Source organism: Mirounga angustirostris, unplaced genomic scaffold (assembly GCF_029215605.1).
Source record: "Mirounga angustirostris isolate CCGP_5_RB_7025 unplaced genomic scaffold, mMirAng1.0.hap1 SCAF_5, whole genome shotgun sequence".
Lineage (NCBI taxonomy): Eukaryota > Metazoa > Chordata > Mammalia > Carnivora > Phocidae > Mirounga > Mirounga angustirostris.
The window spans coordinates 114,851,820-114,868,215 of NW_026991713.1; the positions used below are offsets into that span (position 1 = coordinate 114,851,820).

At 44.9% G+C, this 16,396-nt stretch overlaps 1 protein-coding gene across 9 annotated transcripts in view; it reads right to left on the reverse strand.

Annotated features, from left to right (window-relative positions):
• PDSS1 (decaprenyl diphosphate synthase subunit 1) overlaps positions 1 to 16,396 on the reverse strand; it is a 40,409-nt gene that overhangs the window by 874 nt on the left and 23,139 nt on the right. For 4 of the 9 annotated variants that reach the window (XM_045874264.2, XM_064591948.1, XM_064591950.1 and 1 more), the window contains 5 exons: positions 15,091 to 15,202; positions 14,883 to 14,992; positions 7,397 to 7,477; positions 7,177 to 7,290; positions 1,495 to 1,575 (listed from right to left, as the gene is read on the reverse strand). In XM_045874264.2, coding sequence (XP_045730220.1) covers positions 1,495 to 1,575; positions 7,177 to 7,290; positions 7,397 to 7,477; positions 14,883 to 14,992; positions 15,091 to 15,202 — 498 coding nt within the window. The other 5 variants (XR_010411681.1, XM_045874266.3, XM_054507333.2 and 2 more) reach the window with 5 other exon arrangements.

The window sequence follows — 16,396 nt, forward strand, 5'->3', positions numbered from 1 at the left end:
TTTCTTCCAAAGACACCAGCTTTATCTGCTGGTTTTAATGTCTTAATTAGCAACTTTAGTTATTATCTATTGCCTTTCTGCTGAGAAAGGTGAGGATTTAGCCCACCCACCCCACGCCTCCTGATTTGATAATCCTATTACCATCTTTAGTTCTTCTGTTAGTTACTTTTGTCATTATGTAGCACCAACTACTTAATCTCAAGGATACCAGTGTTCTTTAACACTATAGAGATTTGCATTCTCTTCTGGAGCCATGTTTTTATGCCATCTGAGCCACCTAGGTAGGCGCCCCTATACTGAGTTTTTAATAGTACTGCCAAACTACCCTCCAAAGAGGTGGTGATGCTTAACAATACAGAGAGTTAGTTAAGGGAAATACATCCTTTGAAGGGGGTCTTGCGTTTTGGAAGTCTGAAGGTAATTATTTGGAATTCTTTTAAGTACTGCACTAACCATAGATCGGACCACACATTAGCTTACTAAAAACTGCTCACCCCATCTCATTCATTATATCTACTGGCTCCAAATGACTTTGGGTTTGGATTTTGGAAACAGCTCATTCTCAAAAGATAGTTCTTGAAAGTGAGAATATGTAAAAAATGGGGCGCCTGGGTGGCTCAGTTGCTGGGCGTCTGCCTTTGGCTCAGGTCATGATCCCAGAGTCCTGGGATCGAGCCCCGCATCTCGCTCCCTGCTCTGCGGGAGGCCTGCTTCTCCCTCTCTCACTCCCCCTGCTTGTGTTCCCTCTCTCGCTGTGTCTGTCAAATAAATAAAATCTTTAAAAAAAAAAAAAAAACGTAAAAAAGATCCGGCTTCTACAGAAAAGTTCTGAGGATATGTGGCAGTGTATGTGAAATAAGCTCACAGCCCCTGAAGGTGAAACAGTCCGCCTCTGTGGGCTCTTTCCTTGAGGGACTAGGGACGGCCAATACTGAGGTGACAGCTGTGAGCACCCGATAACCTGGTGGTGGCAAAGGTGAGAGCCTGCACCAGGAGGCGTGTCTGGGTGACTGGAGGACAGCAGTGCTGCCAGTGGATTTGGGGAAGACTGGTTTCAAACCAGTGGGACTCAGTCCATACTACACATTAGAATCACTTGGGTAGCTTTAAAAAAAATCCTAGTGTCCAAAACCTTATCCAAGGCCACTTAAATTAGTCTTTAGATAGAAGGGAGAGGGATGGGGGGATGGGTTGGCCCGGTGATGGGTATTAAGGAGGGCACATACTGCATGGAGCACTGGGTGTTATACAAAAACAATGGATCGTGGATCACTACATCAAAAACTGATGATGTATTGTATGGTGACTAACGTAACAATAAAAATTTAAAAAATTCTAGAGGAAAAAAGAATTACAAGTTTCTCTTTCTCAGTTTTGTCAAGTCAAGAATTGACCACACTTGGTTTTGTATCTAAAATTTGTTACATTATTTGGTTAAAGAACTTGGCAGTGTTGTACCTGCTCCGGCCTTATTTCTTTGTAAAATAATCATACCTGTAATACATATTGTCGAGCTCTGTCCACATCTCCAGGCAAACTGAACCGTCTCATTATCATAGCATTCATTTCTGGGAACTAACCATAAAGAAAGAAAATATTTATTGCTCTTGTGAAAATCAAATGTTCTAACACTAAGTTTGTAACAATAGGAAAAGACAAAAAGGTGATTAAATGTTCAGATTGGGGGGGCAATAAATTGTAGCAATTAAAGAAGCAGAGCTAAGAGAGACATCCATTTTCCATGCCCAGGGACTGAGCTGGTGCTCAGAAGAGGCAGCTGTTGATCCTTGTTCATTCTGGTGTTCTTTCTATTCTATTCTTGGGTCCAACACTGAGTAAGAAAGAGTGAAGGAACAAACTACATCCCTAAAATCTCCTTGTTGGCTTCTCTTACAGTTCTCAAACTTCAGATTGCACCAGAATCACCAGAGGCCTTCCTTGATCAGTAGGATTGGGGCCTCAGCATGCATTTCTAACAGATTCCCAGATGATATGGATTCTGCTGGTCTCTGCTGACATTTTGAGAAGCAGTGGCCTAGGATGAGGGTGGGAATTAGGCATTCTACTTTTAGTGCTAACCTGAGTGACACTTGAAAGATACTGAGGTATCTGAGCAGAGGGTATTATGAGCAGAGTTCTACCTCAGCAGCTCGTCAAGTGGGTCAGAGCAGGGGCTGCTCAGTGTTGACTGCATGCTGGTCAGTCGGGAAGCTTATGGTTGCCTGGATCTGCTCCCAAAGATTCTGATTATATTGGCTGGGGTGGGGTCTGGCCTGGGCATCAAGATTTTAAAAGCACTCCAGGTACTTTTAATGTGCAGCCAAGTTTGAGAACCACTGAATTACAGGAGGTAGAGAGGCCAGTCACGTTAGTGTAGTTAATTTTAAAGACGACCAAAGTTAAGCTGTGGCACCAAGAGAAAAAAAGAAAATAGGTACACTGAAGATAAAAATCTATATTCTGCAACATGTAGCAACAATTCAGGAGAATTGTCACCATTAACAAAATCAGGAAGTCAGGACACCAGACCACTTCATTTTCTAGACCAGAGCTCTAGTCCTGGTGCCTCCATAGTCGAGTGTGCTCCATGACCTGTGGGTCTTAGCCTCCTCCTCAGTGTCGTGAAGGAGCTTAACCAAATGAGCTGAAATCCGTTAGCTCTAGCAGCTTCTGGTTCCCTGACATAAGAGGTAAGATAGATTTGGTTCTGGACACATCAGTGCTTACAGCAGTTGCCAGTTTTTCCCTGGCAGTGAGCCTGAAGTTGTTGTCCTGTAACCACCACCACGGTATTAGTAATCCTAGAAGAAAAAATAGGGCACACATAGAAAAACCTCAACCGGATGATGACAGATGAAGAATTAAGAGTGTTCCTTTCAGAGCAAAGTATGCATTGGAACAAAGTTCTAAACATGTAGAGGCTGCTCACATGCTTATAAAATGTAAAGGCCAGCAAATGGTTAGTTCTTAAAAGAAAACCGGTAATTTGTTTTAGTTACTGGCCTTTAAGAATAGAACAATTTAAGTTTCACAGGAAACACATCAGGAAGCTCAAATCAATCAATTTTAGAGGTAGAAAAGCCAAATCAAGTAAGCATTTGTCTTAATACCGCATTCCAAAATTGGACTTCTGGAAGGCCATATCCTCAGAGCTGACAGGACACTGTCCTGGGCATCTAGTAAAATTACCTTGTTTATGGTATATGAGCTTTTTCTGCAGTACCAACAAGGGTGGTAAAATGTGCCGTGTGTGCTGACTCCTTTTACTATAAAAAGCATCAAGACAGCAAAGTTTGAAGAAAATATTTGCAACGATGTGACTACATCCTTCCTTTAAACATGTGGTGTGTGCAATTTTAATATGCAAATACTGAACTCTTCCCCTAGGCATCCCCATCCCCTTAACTGTGTACGTGGAGGAGAAATGAGGAGCGTGACGGAAACAACAGTTGCCTGCTTGCAGATTTCTTGAGAAATAAGAAAATTTTTGTTTGTCCAGGCTGTTTTAGTTAGAGGGCCTACAGGGAGACCTTTTAAGAGTAGGACGAATCAGGGGTATCTGGGTGGCTCAGTCAGTGGAGTGTCCGACTCTTGGTTTTGGCTCAGGTCATGATCTTGGGGTGGTGGGACTGAGCCCCGTGTCCGGCTCCACGCTCAGTGGGGAGTCTGCCCCTCCCCCACTGCTTTCTCTCTTTCTCTAAAATAAATCTTTGTTGGTGGGGGGAAGCGTAGGACAAATCATATTCTAACTGTGAAATGTATCCATAAACTAAACTACAAAGGTGATGAATAAATGTAGTGAGCTTACGCAAACAAAACCTGGGTAGCTAGGGGACCAGCTAGTCACAAAGAAGCCTGTACGGCTGGTGCGGGGGCTGGGGCTGCTGAGGAGGGCTGGAAGTGCGGCTAAGGATGACATTTAGGTCTGGTGACTTATCAAGTAAGAGAAGCAGAAGAAAGGAAACGATCTTTTAAAGGATTGAGAACTAATGTAATCTCATGAAAGAAAAAAAAAACCCAAACACTTCTATTTTGTTCTGAAGAGCTCAAGATCCAACTTACATGCTCTTTTAAAAGATCTGACATGACGTTTTTGTTCTTACAGGAAATATGTATACACATATAGATGTAAGGACACCGTCATCGCTGGGACCCCTCCAGAAATCCCGAAATTTTTCTTAAAATCCCCTGTACTGTTATCCAGAAACCTCTTTAGAGAGATGTCAAAAATAGTGAATTCCAAAGACAGGGAGTTTCTATTAAGTTGCTGGGTCCAACAAATTCCTATTTCAAGACAATAACTGTGTTAAAAAGGAAAAATGGCTTCCCAAAGTTGCTTGTTGTGGTCGAGACTCAGAGTTTGCAGATGGAAAAACTCAAAGACTAAGAATTGGCAGACAAAACTCACCCACCTACGGAAAAAGATTACAAACATCTTACAAGGACTCCGCTAAATGGGCAGGTTAATGACAGATCCAGAGGGCCGACGGAGGCTCTTCTGGAGTGTCGCCAGTCCCAGAGCACACGAGTTACCTGCTCTGTGGGAAGCCCCACGGGGGATCAGACAAGCTCTCATCAACGTCTGCGCTGGCCATAGTAGGACATTGAGGAGTGAAAGGAATACTGGTCTTAGAAGAGTTGGTGTTTAATTGTCTGCTGTGCCATTTACCAGATGTCTAATTTTGGCCAAGTTTGCGCATCACTTTCTTATTTGTAGAGTGGGCATAATACCTACCACAAAGAGGAGTTGTGAGATTAGAGATACTGTATGAAAGAATCCTTTGCAAACCATGAAAACAATGCATTTTCATTAAATGGAGATACTGCACAGTCTCATGTTACTTTGGCATTTGTTTTACTCAAAATCACTTGGCCCCATAAATCTTTTCACACATTGCTGGCCCAAAAATCCCCTTTTTTTGACCGTGTAATCCACGGTAGAGCCTAAACTTGATGGTTTTTTTTAAAACAACTTCAACTTTTTTGAGTACCTTTTGCCTATGCGCCACAGGACAGAACAGCCAGTCTACTTAGGAAACAAGCTCTGTCCAGAGTCACTTCCTGCTCAGCCTCACTGTGTGTTCCCTTTTCTAAGGCTGCCCTGGCGCGATTTTTCATTCCTTTTCCTACCACCTTATGGGCAGATGGGAACAGTGCTTCTGGTGAGGGTGAGTGGGTGCCTCGTGATGCTGCATTTCCCAGTGAGACACCCAGAGCACTGTGGTTTGGGATGCTGTAAGCTTTTGTGTGTTCCTTTTCCTTGCCCTTTTTTAATTTTAACCCGGCATTTTTAATCTCTTATGTATTACTCACTAATTCATATGTAGGAGTGATCCATTTTTCCCCCTGACTTTGACCCACTATGTCCGAAGGGAGAATTATTCACTACTCCTTTGTGTAGAGGAAAGCAAATTAGTTTCTTCTGAAATATATTGACAATAAAGCAATCAGAAGAGGCATCCATTCTCAATCAATCACAGACTCGGCTGTTAGTGTCACCGGGGTTCAGGACGACTACTTGTAACTGTTAAGATTTCTAAAAGTATGACACCCAAAGCTTTTTGGTAGACTGCAAGCTTCTTTCGGGAAAAGACCTGTTCCTTAGTCATCTTGATAACCTCAGGGCTTCACTAAAGGCATCTTCACTCACATTTGCTCACCAGGGTCTCTGGAGCAGGCTGACTACTGTTCGTAGTTGTCTAGACCGTGGGCAGTGACTGATCCTTCTACCCTCGGGCATGCCTTGACGTTTACAGGGCTCATGAGTTCTCTGCTTTTAGGTGGGCTAATGGTAAAAAATAAAATGTTCCTTGCTCATGCTTTCATGTATACAAGGGGATTTTAAAAATTTTTGTCAGAGCTTAGCACACGTTTTAATATTCTCCTTGAGTTTTGGGGCCGGCAAGTTAGTCTCCATAGGAGAAAGGACCCATTTATAGCACGCCTTTTCCTTCTCACCTCTGTCTCAAAATTCTGTGAAGACAGAGCCTGGCAGTGAGGACAGGTATTTCCACAATCCAACATCTCTGTTCGGAGCCCTCGTTCCTCAGTTGACTGCTGTCCCCTGGCCCAGCAGCCCCCCCTCCCCCTGGCCCCCGCAAAGCCATCAGCCTCCTCCGAGGAGAATTACCCGGGTTACAGCTCTGCTAGACAATGGATAAATGATGATCTCTCCTTTCTTGGATCAGAAATTGATCAAAAGCAAGGTCACTGGTTTCAATAATGGAATCACTGAGTTCTATGGAAGACACAGTTTATCTTTGTAAATTCTGAGAAAGAACAGAGGCAAAAATCTCAGACTAAAAGTTACTAAAATTTTAGACCAAAGAGCTAATTTTTAATTTCATGGCATGGTGACATCTTACTGCTTTGCTAAGTTTTAACTGGATTAAATATACTACAAACATGAAAATCTATTAAAAAGATGTCCAAATGCCAGCCAATATCCCACTTACTTCAAACCACGTTTGGCCCAGCCCTAAGCAATGTGGCAGGGCTCCAGAGCAGGTTCTAGAAACATCTGCCTCACAGACCCTGCAGCATCTCAAGTTCCTAAGCTCTCATCCACATTAAGGAGGATATGAAGGCAGCTTTACTTCCTTCCTTAAGGGACAGTCCCTCAATCTGGAGAAGGAAGAAACTATGGTTCTAGCAGTGCATTCCACTGACTTCTTGACATTTTGAGGCCATGGCCAAGGCTGAGAGCAGCAGTCTCATCAAACTTCTAGAACTGCAGAATTTCTCATGCTCGGAGGCCCTTCCTGTGCCTTTTTAAGGGGCTCTGAGGCACACCCAAGTCCAGTCCTGAAACTAAGATGCGGAAACCATTCACCTTGTCAGTGCCAAAAATATATGGAAATCCTCATAATGCTACCTTAAATGCACACAGCATTTAATCTGTAAAGTACCTCTTGAACATTATCTCCGTTCCTCCTCACTACGGCCCTGGGAGGAAAGTTGTAAATCTCCTCAGTGTCACAGATAAGGACACAGATGAAGCTTAGAAGTAAAATAACATAACTGGTCCCAACATCTCAGTGGCAGAGGCCAGGATCAAACAGAGATCTGAGGTCTCTTATGTAAATGCTTTCCCACGCCTTCCTTATCTGAACCTTCCCATCAGCTGTGCCCGGAAGATGCAAAGCACTGTGTCAGAGGGAGTTTGGAAAACGTTACCTGTTGGCAAGCAAATAACACCGGGCCCGTGGCTAACCCAAGCTTCAGGTCCGCTGATGTTGGTTTGCCCATCTGGTCAGAACATGAGGTGAAGTCTAACACGTCATCTATCAGCTAGCGAACGGATAAAAGGAATGTCAGGAGGACGGCCACCCCAGGCATCACCGCTGCCCTTCCCATTGTGCCAATGGGCCATGTTCCTAAAAAACAGACGACCAACCTGAAAGGCGATGCCCACGTTTTTTCCGTATTGATAGGCAATCTCATGCACCACTGGGTCCGGGCATCCTAGGACAGAGACCTGAAGCAGAAAGAGAATTCTGGAATAAGTTGCTGACAATGAGCAGGGCAGCCAACCGAGGTGGTGAGGCTGTGTTACACAGTCAGGAGATCCCACCATCAGAATGAGACCAGACATGCACAGAATACCTGTGGGTTGTTGTTTTTTTTTTAAAGATTTTATTTATTTGACAGAGAGAGAGAAGGAGAGAGCCAGCACAAGCAGGGCGAGTGGCAGAGGGAGAAGCAGGTTCCCCGCTGAGCAGAGAGCCCGACGCGGGGCTCCATCCCAGGACCCTGAGACCACGACCTATGCTAAAGGCAGATGCTTAACGACTGAGCCACCCAGGCGTCCCAGAATACCTGTGTTTTTAATGAAAGGGTTCCAGCCTCCATCTCAGATGGTTCTCTTAAATTCTAGGGAAGCTACCTGCCACCCCTCCTTTCCCAGGATAAGACCTCCTTTTCGCTGCTTTCAGCACTCAGCAAACCTGGCCTAAATGTTGGCTCTATTTTTATTTTTCTATTGCTTTAGCCATTTTTTGGGAATAGATATCTCATCTGCTCTAATTACACACGATGTTGCCATATATTTCGTTTGTAGTTCCTTTCTTTTAATAATTTTTGGTGATTTCACTTTTTTCTCAAATGCAGTTATTTCCTGACATGTCTGTAACAGCCTCTGCCCGCGCTTCACACAGACACTGTTTTCTCATTAGCAAAGGGTCTTCACTGGTCCTACTTGTTTCTTATGCAAGAAGTAATTAGCTACATAAAAGCCCCCGCCCCCCCCTTTTCCGTGGAAGAGAAGTAGGACTTCTAAGTCTTTCTAAAACTCAAAAAAACCTAGCCGACACTGGCCACTTGAGTGCATTTCCCACTGCTCTGCTAAGCATGCTAAGCAGGTCCTGCCACATTTCTAGAAAACAAAGACTGGGTAAAAATCAAAAGGGGGGAGTGGGGGAGCGGCATCGACTTCACTGGAGAGGAAATGTCTATACTGAGTGCACGAGAAAGCCAGATGGCATCAGTGTCCTGCCTGCCGTGGGTCACTGATGATGATGAACTGGGTCTTCTGCCTTCAGTCCTGGCCTCCGCGGCCCCTTGGCCGGGCGCTCTGCAGTCAGGCCGCTAGGGGCGCACTTACGCCCCTTGCGACACCACGTGATCTCGGTGTATTACTTGGTATTTCTGTGCTTCGGTTTCCCCTTCTGTAAAATGCAGGATCCAGAGCTCTTAGCTCGTAGGGTTGCTGTAAGGAATGCATGTCATGCTACTTTTAAACCTCAGCACAGTGCCTGGCACCTGGTTATAACACTAGATGTTTGCTATTATTGTTAATAATCCTCCTCCTCCTCATCCCCTGGGCGCAGAAAGCGGAGCTGGGCAGTGTCCATGCACCGTGGCTACTGAAAGCCAGATCCCGCTATTTGCTCAGCCCTGAGGATGTTTTTGATGACGCAAGGAAGCCTGTGACTGTGTCACGTTTGGCTGCACGCCCTCAGATGACAATGTGCGCGTCGTGAAAGGTCAGGCGGCCACTTCCTTGAGTGAATAATAAACTCAGAACTGCTACAGGGACGGAGTCCTCTTTCCAACCTAGGAGACCACATGCGACACAATTTAGAAACTCTGGCAAGAGTGAAGATATCCATCAACTTGGCTGAATGAATGAGCAGACGAGATTCGGGCAGCCGGGGATGCGCTGAGCTCAGAACACGAGGACACCGCCTTTCTAGATGGAAACAACTCCCAGGGCACTCCTGTCCACGCAGTTACCTCAACACAAAATAGCACCGAAGTGCCAGCTTTCTTCCTGAAAAGTCAAAGACATTTAAAAACCCCATTCTATTTCTAAACTCACGGGATTAAAATTTATGGAGTACCTAGGATGAGCACTTTACATTATCTTAGTTAAACCTCACAACGTCCCATAGGCATTTCTTCTGTGGTTGATGGCTGCCAAGAGCGAACAATTCCTGAGCACCAGTAGGCACAGGTCCTGGTCTGAGGTTTCCCGCGTGTTAACGGACTCACGAGCGAGGCCCGGAGGCCCGGAGAGTGCGGACCAGACGTCGGGGGCTGGGGAATGGCGGAATCAGAATGTGAACCCAAGAGGTCTGACTCCAGAGCCCGAAGAGGTCAAGTGACGTGCCCGAGGACGCGCACGGCCATGCGGTCGGCGCGCACCGGCCACCTCGCTCCCGCGCGCTGACCCGGCCAGGAGCTGCTTTCGCGGGCGCCTCCTGCTTCGCGGGCGCGAACGGGCCATTTCCGCTCCGAGCTTGGCGACCGCGGTGTCAAGGCCAGGCCTCACCGCCCGCAGAGAATCCTGCTCCCCCAGCCTGTGGACGGGTGGCCTGCGGCTGTCCCTCCACGGCCAGAAGGTCACAGGCCCCGCGTCTTTCCGGACGGGAGTGGGCGGCAGGGAATGGTTAAGGCAGAGAAGGCGGAGCCCGGCGGACCGTTCTGTGGGAAGCAGGCCCACGGCCAGGTCGGTCGTGCCTCTCGTGGGCGACGCGCCGCACCTCCTGGAACGTAGCTGGGCTGGCGGGCAGTCACCTGCGGTACCGTTCTGACTCGCGGAGCTTTGTTAGGGTTTCATGCACTAGAAACGGACAGCAGCCTCCAACCCCAAACACAAAATCCCTAAGAATGGGAGGGAAGCCCTAAAATGGAGTAAAGAAAAAACAAAAAACAAAAAACAAAACCTAACCTGTACTTCAAATAATAATGTAACCACACTGAAAAGGGATGAAAGGTAACTTCTGAATACAGATCTTTGATTCTATCATCCTCAGGCTAAAACCAAAAGGAGCTATAAACACATACTGAACTACTAGGGTTGTTTTAACAGAGATAGGAAGTTACCAATTTTTAAGCCCCTATGGTATATATATTCTAGGGGATTGAGCAAATAAATATACTGGGGAGAATGGGAGCCAGGCTTCTTACTCTTGGGGAAAGGAGTTACAAGTACAGTTGACCCTTGAATAACATGGGGGTTAGGGGTGCTGACACTGCCCCCCATCTCCCCTGCAGTTGCAAATCTAGGTATAACTTTTGACTCCCCGAAAACTTTACTAACAGTCTCCTTTTGACCAGAAGTCTCGCTGATTAACACATTCGATTAACACATATTTTGTGGTTATATGCATTATATCCTGTACTCTTATAATAAAGCTAGAGAAAAGAAAATGTTATTAGAAAAATCATAAGGAAGAGAAAGGACTTTCACAGTGCTATACTGTATTTATTTAAAAAAAATTAAAAAACACAACCCGCACAGAAGGACCTGTGCAATTCAAACCCATGTGGTTCAAAGGTCAACTGTATGGAAAGAAGAAATGCTCGAATAAATCATGAATCATGTGGTTACCTCATGGTTGTAAATGCACATAGGTGAGGGGCGCCTGGGTGGCTCAGTCAGTTAAGCATCTACCTTCAGCTCAGGTCATGATTCCAGGGTTCTGGGATCGAGCCCCGCATGCTTCTCCCTTTCCCTCTGCAACACCCCCATCTCTCTCAAATAAATAAAATCTTAAAAATAAAGAACTATATAATTATAAAAATAATAAATAAATAAACACACACACATAGATGGGATATAAAAAGACCAAGATAGATGCATATTCACACATACACATATTAAAATCTCCTAGCTCTGTCCACTGGGAGGGCCCAGTGATACCTAGGGCAAGATCTTGGTTTCTAAATACCATTCTCCACCAGAAAGAACAGGGCTCCTTGAAGAAATTATGAATCCCAGTGCTGGGAAGGGCAAGATGAGCCTGGAACATCTCCTGCTAGAAATTAAGAAAGTGCGGAAAGAATGAAGGGGGTGGATTAACAAGACACAGGAGCCAGGTTAAAGGGCTTTTCCCATTGGCCAAATAGAGGATACTTCAGCATTTAAATAAATAAAAATAAAGGGTTATAATCTATAGAATAAGAATGTTAAGAGTCCATATAGATAAGATCGTCCTTAAAATAGAAGACCCACGGGGCGCCTGGGTGGCTCAGTCGGTTAAGCGACTGCCTTCGGCTCAGGTCATGATCCCGGAGTCCCGGGATCGAGTCCCGCATCAGGCTCCCTGCTCGGCGGGGAGCCTGCTTCTCCCTCTGGCCCTCCCCCCTCTCATGAGCTCTCTCTCTCTCTCATTCTGTCTCAAATAAATAAATAAAATCTTAAAAAAAAAAAAATAGAAGACCCACTCTATTGGAGAAGCGTGGTGTAGAAGGAATGACAGAATTACACAACCATCATTCACCACCATCCTGGTACTAAGTTGAAAGCATCATAAGCCGATGTGAAAACTGGAGAGTTTGATAAGAAGCAGATTTACATAATCTCAAAGTACCTTCCCAGATAGGGAAAAGCAGTAACTTTCAAGTGAAGAAACCAGGCAGTCACCACTGCAATCAAGTGATCAAAGTGAACATCACCAGTAAAAGGACATGTGCCCCCTGACACGACGAACTGAGAAGGGGCATCCCTTCTGCTGTTTTCCTGCCCCAAATGCATAACCTGTATCTCAGTGTGCGAAGTAGCAGACAAATCCAACTCGAGAGGTTCAACAACATAACCGGACTGTGCTCTTCAAAATATTAAGGGAATGTAAGAACCCAGACGGACCGGGGAACTGTTCCAGACGGAGAGACTAAAGATTCACGACTGCTAAATGCAACAGGAGAACCTGGACTGGATCCTGAACTGGAAGATTTTTTTCTCCCTTTCTTATGACAGTAAGCAAAACAGGAATAAGGTCTATCCGCAGATTAGGTAAGACTATCGTACCAAAAGTCAGTGTTCTGCAAATACGAGCCACAGAACAAAATCCTTTAGTGGCACACCGTGGCTTTGAAAATAAAGTAACAGGAAGAGAGCCCATTGATGCCAGGCCCTATGCAGCACTGGAGAGAGGAGAAATTCAGAAAGAAAAAAAAAAAGGAAGAAAGAAAGAAAGAAAACCAAATGAATGCAGGATTACCATACCCAGTTCTGGGTTCGAATCCCAGCTCAGCCACTGTCTGACTAACACTGGATGGGCCACTGGACCTCTCAGATCTCATTCCCATCAGATTTTCTAAGGGAACAAATCATGGCCTTCATTGGGAAGCTCGAATGTATTCTGCCTATGTATACAAGTAAATAACACTTATTTAAAAATGTTACTACTGTTTTCATATCAGCCACTGTCCTAAAACAATCCTAGATAGCCCTTTCTTAGATTTTTCTACTAAAAAGCCAAGGAGTGGTTAAGGGGGGTGGGGTGGGGTGTCTTTAACAGAATAAATTATAAGCTGCTCAATTTCCTTCAAATTCCCATGACATCTTAAATTCTGATTCGTTATTCCGTAATAATTCTGATGTTTAAATTCTGTATTCCTTCTTTCTGGCACTTCTAGTTTGCGTTGCATGAACTTTTGGAACCCCACGTCTTTGCATTTTGAATACCAGGAGTATATAAAAATAGCCATGCTGAATATGTAACCCCTCTGGAATATTTCTACCCATAGGCACTTAAGTATAGAATCTTTTATTTAGAACGCTCACACTGTGATTTTGCTTTATTATTCTAACAGTTCTGGGGTTTAGGAATAAATCACAGAGAAAGTGGGTCATTGTGGGATGACGCCAGCATGCCTCCTAGTGGATAGCATAAAGCATTTCATTTTTAAAAAGGGCTGAGCCGTGTTAATATACACGTCTACTGGTACCTTGCTAATCTGTGAAGAACGAGGTGCAATTTATAAATGAGTATGTGTGCTGTAACAGAGCAAATCTGGCTTCCCAAACAGAGAGGAGAGGGACCACAATTCAGGCTTTCCTTGGTGCTTCAGGTCCATCTCCTTGGCCCTTTGTAGGGTTTGATCACTGCGGGCATTCGCACCTGCCTGGTTCTCATGGGGCACTGCGGCCGTGTGCCTACGGGATGTCCACTCTGTGTGAACGACGACTCTCAGCGTGTCCAGTTCCAACAGCCCCACTAGCCTCCAGTGCTTCCTGCTGCCGTCTGCAGCTTGTGAGATCATCCGTGAGCTCCACCGAGCGCCTGAGCGTGCCTTATGAGATTGGCGCTCCATCTTCATGGACATTTTGACCATCAGAGATAAGATGGTCAATGAAGGGTTACTGTGACAGCTTTATGGCACCCCATTTTAAAATCAGCCATTCTTCTATTCAGCATTCTAGTGTCTACCATATTTCCATCCATCTCTCTATTTTAAAAAACCATACCTGTAATTCCTTGGAAATAAAATATCAGCCCTTTCAATAAAAACAAAAACGGCTGAAATCATGGCCAGCATGTTCCACGTAATTCACATTTCTTAGAGTTTCCATTACGTCTTTTTAGAAAGAAAATGTCCTCATCGTTTTATGACTCACAATTATCCATTTCTTGACACTTCTCAGAACTGACACACTATTGGCAAGGGGCCTTTCTCACCAGAGAGGCCCGAGGAAAAGCTCTCTTTAACTGCAGGAATATTAAGAGCGCATGAGGGCAGCAATGTACACCTGCCCCTGGAGGGCTCCCTCTGACGCTGCTTTGATCTCAAGGAGCTAGTGCTTGCCCAGGATTTGTCTCTGCCACGTTGGTTAGGCCGACAGCCGGTCAGATGAGCAATGCTATGGAGAGAACCAGCTCTCATTTAGGGGCTAGCACTGAATACCACTTGTTGTAGTCTACAGACTCAGGAGAATACGGACTTTTAAAAAAAAGAAGAGTGGAGGGAAGGCCAGGGAGAGAAAGCAAGGGAGAGAAAAAGTTACAGTTCACACTTGATTTATATCCGAAGAAAAATGGCTTGGGTTTTGTTTTGTTTTTTTTCCTCTTCTCTCGGGGCTTGAACTCATGACCCTGAGCGGAGATCGAGTTGGACGCTTAACCCACTGAGCCACCTGGGTGCCCTGAAAAATGGCTCATTTATATTTCATGTAAAAAGACTGGGAGGAGCTACTACTCATAAGAAAGAACACTAGGACAATCTAATTGGCATTTTCTCCTGGGCAAACAGTGTATTTAAGAAGACAGCACTTTGCCACTTTTTCAGGGTAAAATGTCAGAAATGGTATACGGGACAACAATCGTGAAAGAAATTATTTATGAGAAGTTGTTGCAAACATCACACAGTTTGGAGATCAGACCCAGTGCAGAGGGCTTATTTTGATTCGGCTCTTGGGAGGAAAGAGGAAAAGTGAATGTCCGCCTAGCAAAAGAAGACCGCAAAAATGGGCCCCACGGCAGAAGCTCTCTGTTGTTTGGGGATGTCATTCTTTTCTCAATGACCTCATGGGATTTTGGTTACTATTTTAAGGTTCTCCAGTGAAATGTTCCCCAGGAACAGTAGTTCCCAAGAAAGAGCAATGAGGTTTTTTGTTTTTTTTTTTTTTAACTTGAACAAAGACAGAACGTACATACTGCTTTACAACTGTTGGCTATCAGACTGGCAGTCTTCTTGAAGGTCTTTTCAAGGTAGTGTGCAAATCTTTCGTTCTCGTTTTCTTTTGACCCTAGCTGAAGAAATTCACCTAGAAAGAAAGAAAGGGGTCATTTGCGACATGGCTTAATTGCCTGGCTAGTTAGACGGGGATTGAATAAAAAAGAAGAAAAGTCAGAATTAACCTACCGCGCACCAAATCTTCAATAACTTGGGTTAAAATAGATATCACAGTTGTATTTCCAATTCGTGCCAGAGCTATAGATGCTGCAGAAAGAATTAAATCACCAGCAAGAACAGCCTGGAAAAGAAGAAAAGAAACTTTTGGAGAAAAGTATCAGCGCAGTGGAGCCCACGGTGGAGCTGGCTCCTCAGAGGAGACATTCGGGATGGGAACGAGGGGTCATCTTGGCCCCAAGTTCCCCACCGCTCGTCCTCAGCAGGAGTCTGTGCAATAATCAGTTACAGATTCGGAACATCCCTGGCACTGGATCGGTTCCCAGAGATTACCCATCTTTCTCCCCAGTTCAGAGCAGAGCAAGTGAAGGCCTGGAGACCGACAGCATTGCACGCTCTTGCTTCATGCCCGAACCTGCCAGAGTCCAGCAGCCCCCAGGGTCGGACGTGCTGGAACACTCACGCTTGCCTCAAGCCACGCGGTTGTGCCTCTGCACTGTCTCTCCTACTCAAAAAGTCCTTCCCCTTCTTCCCTGGGCAGACGCGGCTGCATAGTTAGCTCGGGTGACACTTCCAGGAAGTCCACCGGGATCCCCCAGTCTGCAGATGCCTCCCCTCTGTGCGCGCGGCACCCTGGGCATGCTGTTGTCTTCACCCACTAATGCCCTCTTTACCGAACTCCCTGAGGGCACGGGCTGGGGGTCATCTCGGCTGGTGCTCGGCACACCCCAGCGCCTGGCACAACGCGTGCTTTTCTCAGTGAAAAGCAAACCTGGGCATCCTGGCTCCAAGTTCAGTGCTCTTTGTGCTCTACACACTGCCCCTCGTTCCTAGACAAAATTTTCTGTACTGAACACTAGATAATCGATATTTTTCCAATCTTCTTTACATTGGGAGTAGATGCCCATACTGTACCTACAGCTTGTTATAAATTATACATAACTGAATTATACCCTGTAATCAAATATACTCATTTGCATATTTAAAGACATACTTGAGTTTTATTATAATTAGTATAATTATAAATTATAAATGCTAGATTCCATAGAAATTATAATTCATAGTTTTCAACATCACATTTTAACTTTTTTTGTCTTTTCTCTAGTATCTAAAATTAGTGTTCAGTATGTTTACCTATTAAGCATTTTATATAACATTGTACAAATTATCTCGACATAAACATAAATACACATTTATAGAATCATTGTACCCATGATGATATATATGGATCCCTCATCTACCCCTCCATCATTAGCACCCCTCCATCATTAGGGCTCTGGATCTCTAGGCTTTTATGTCTTTCTTCTCCTGGCCCCAG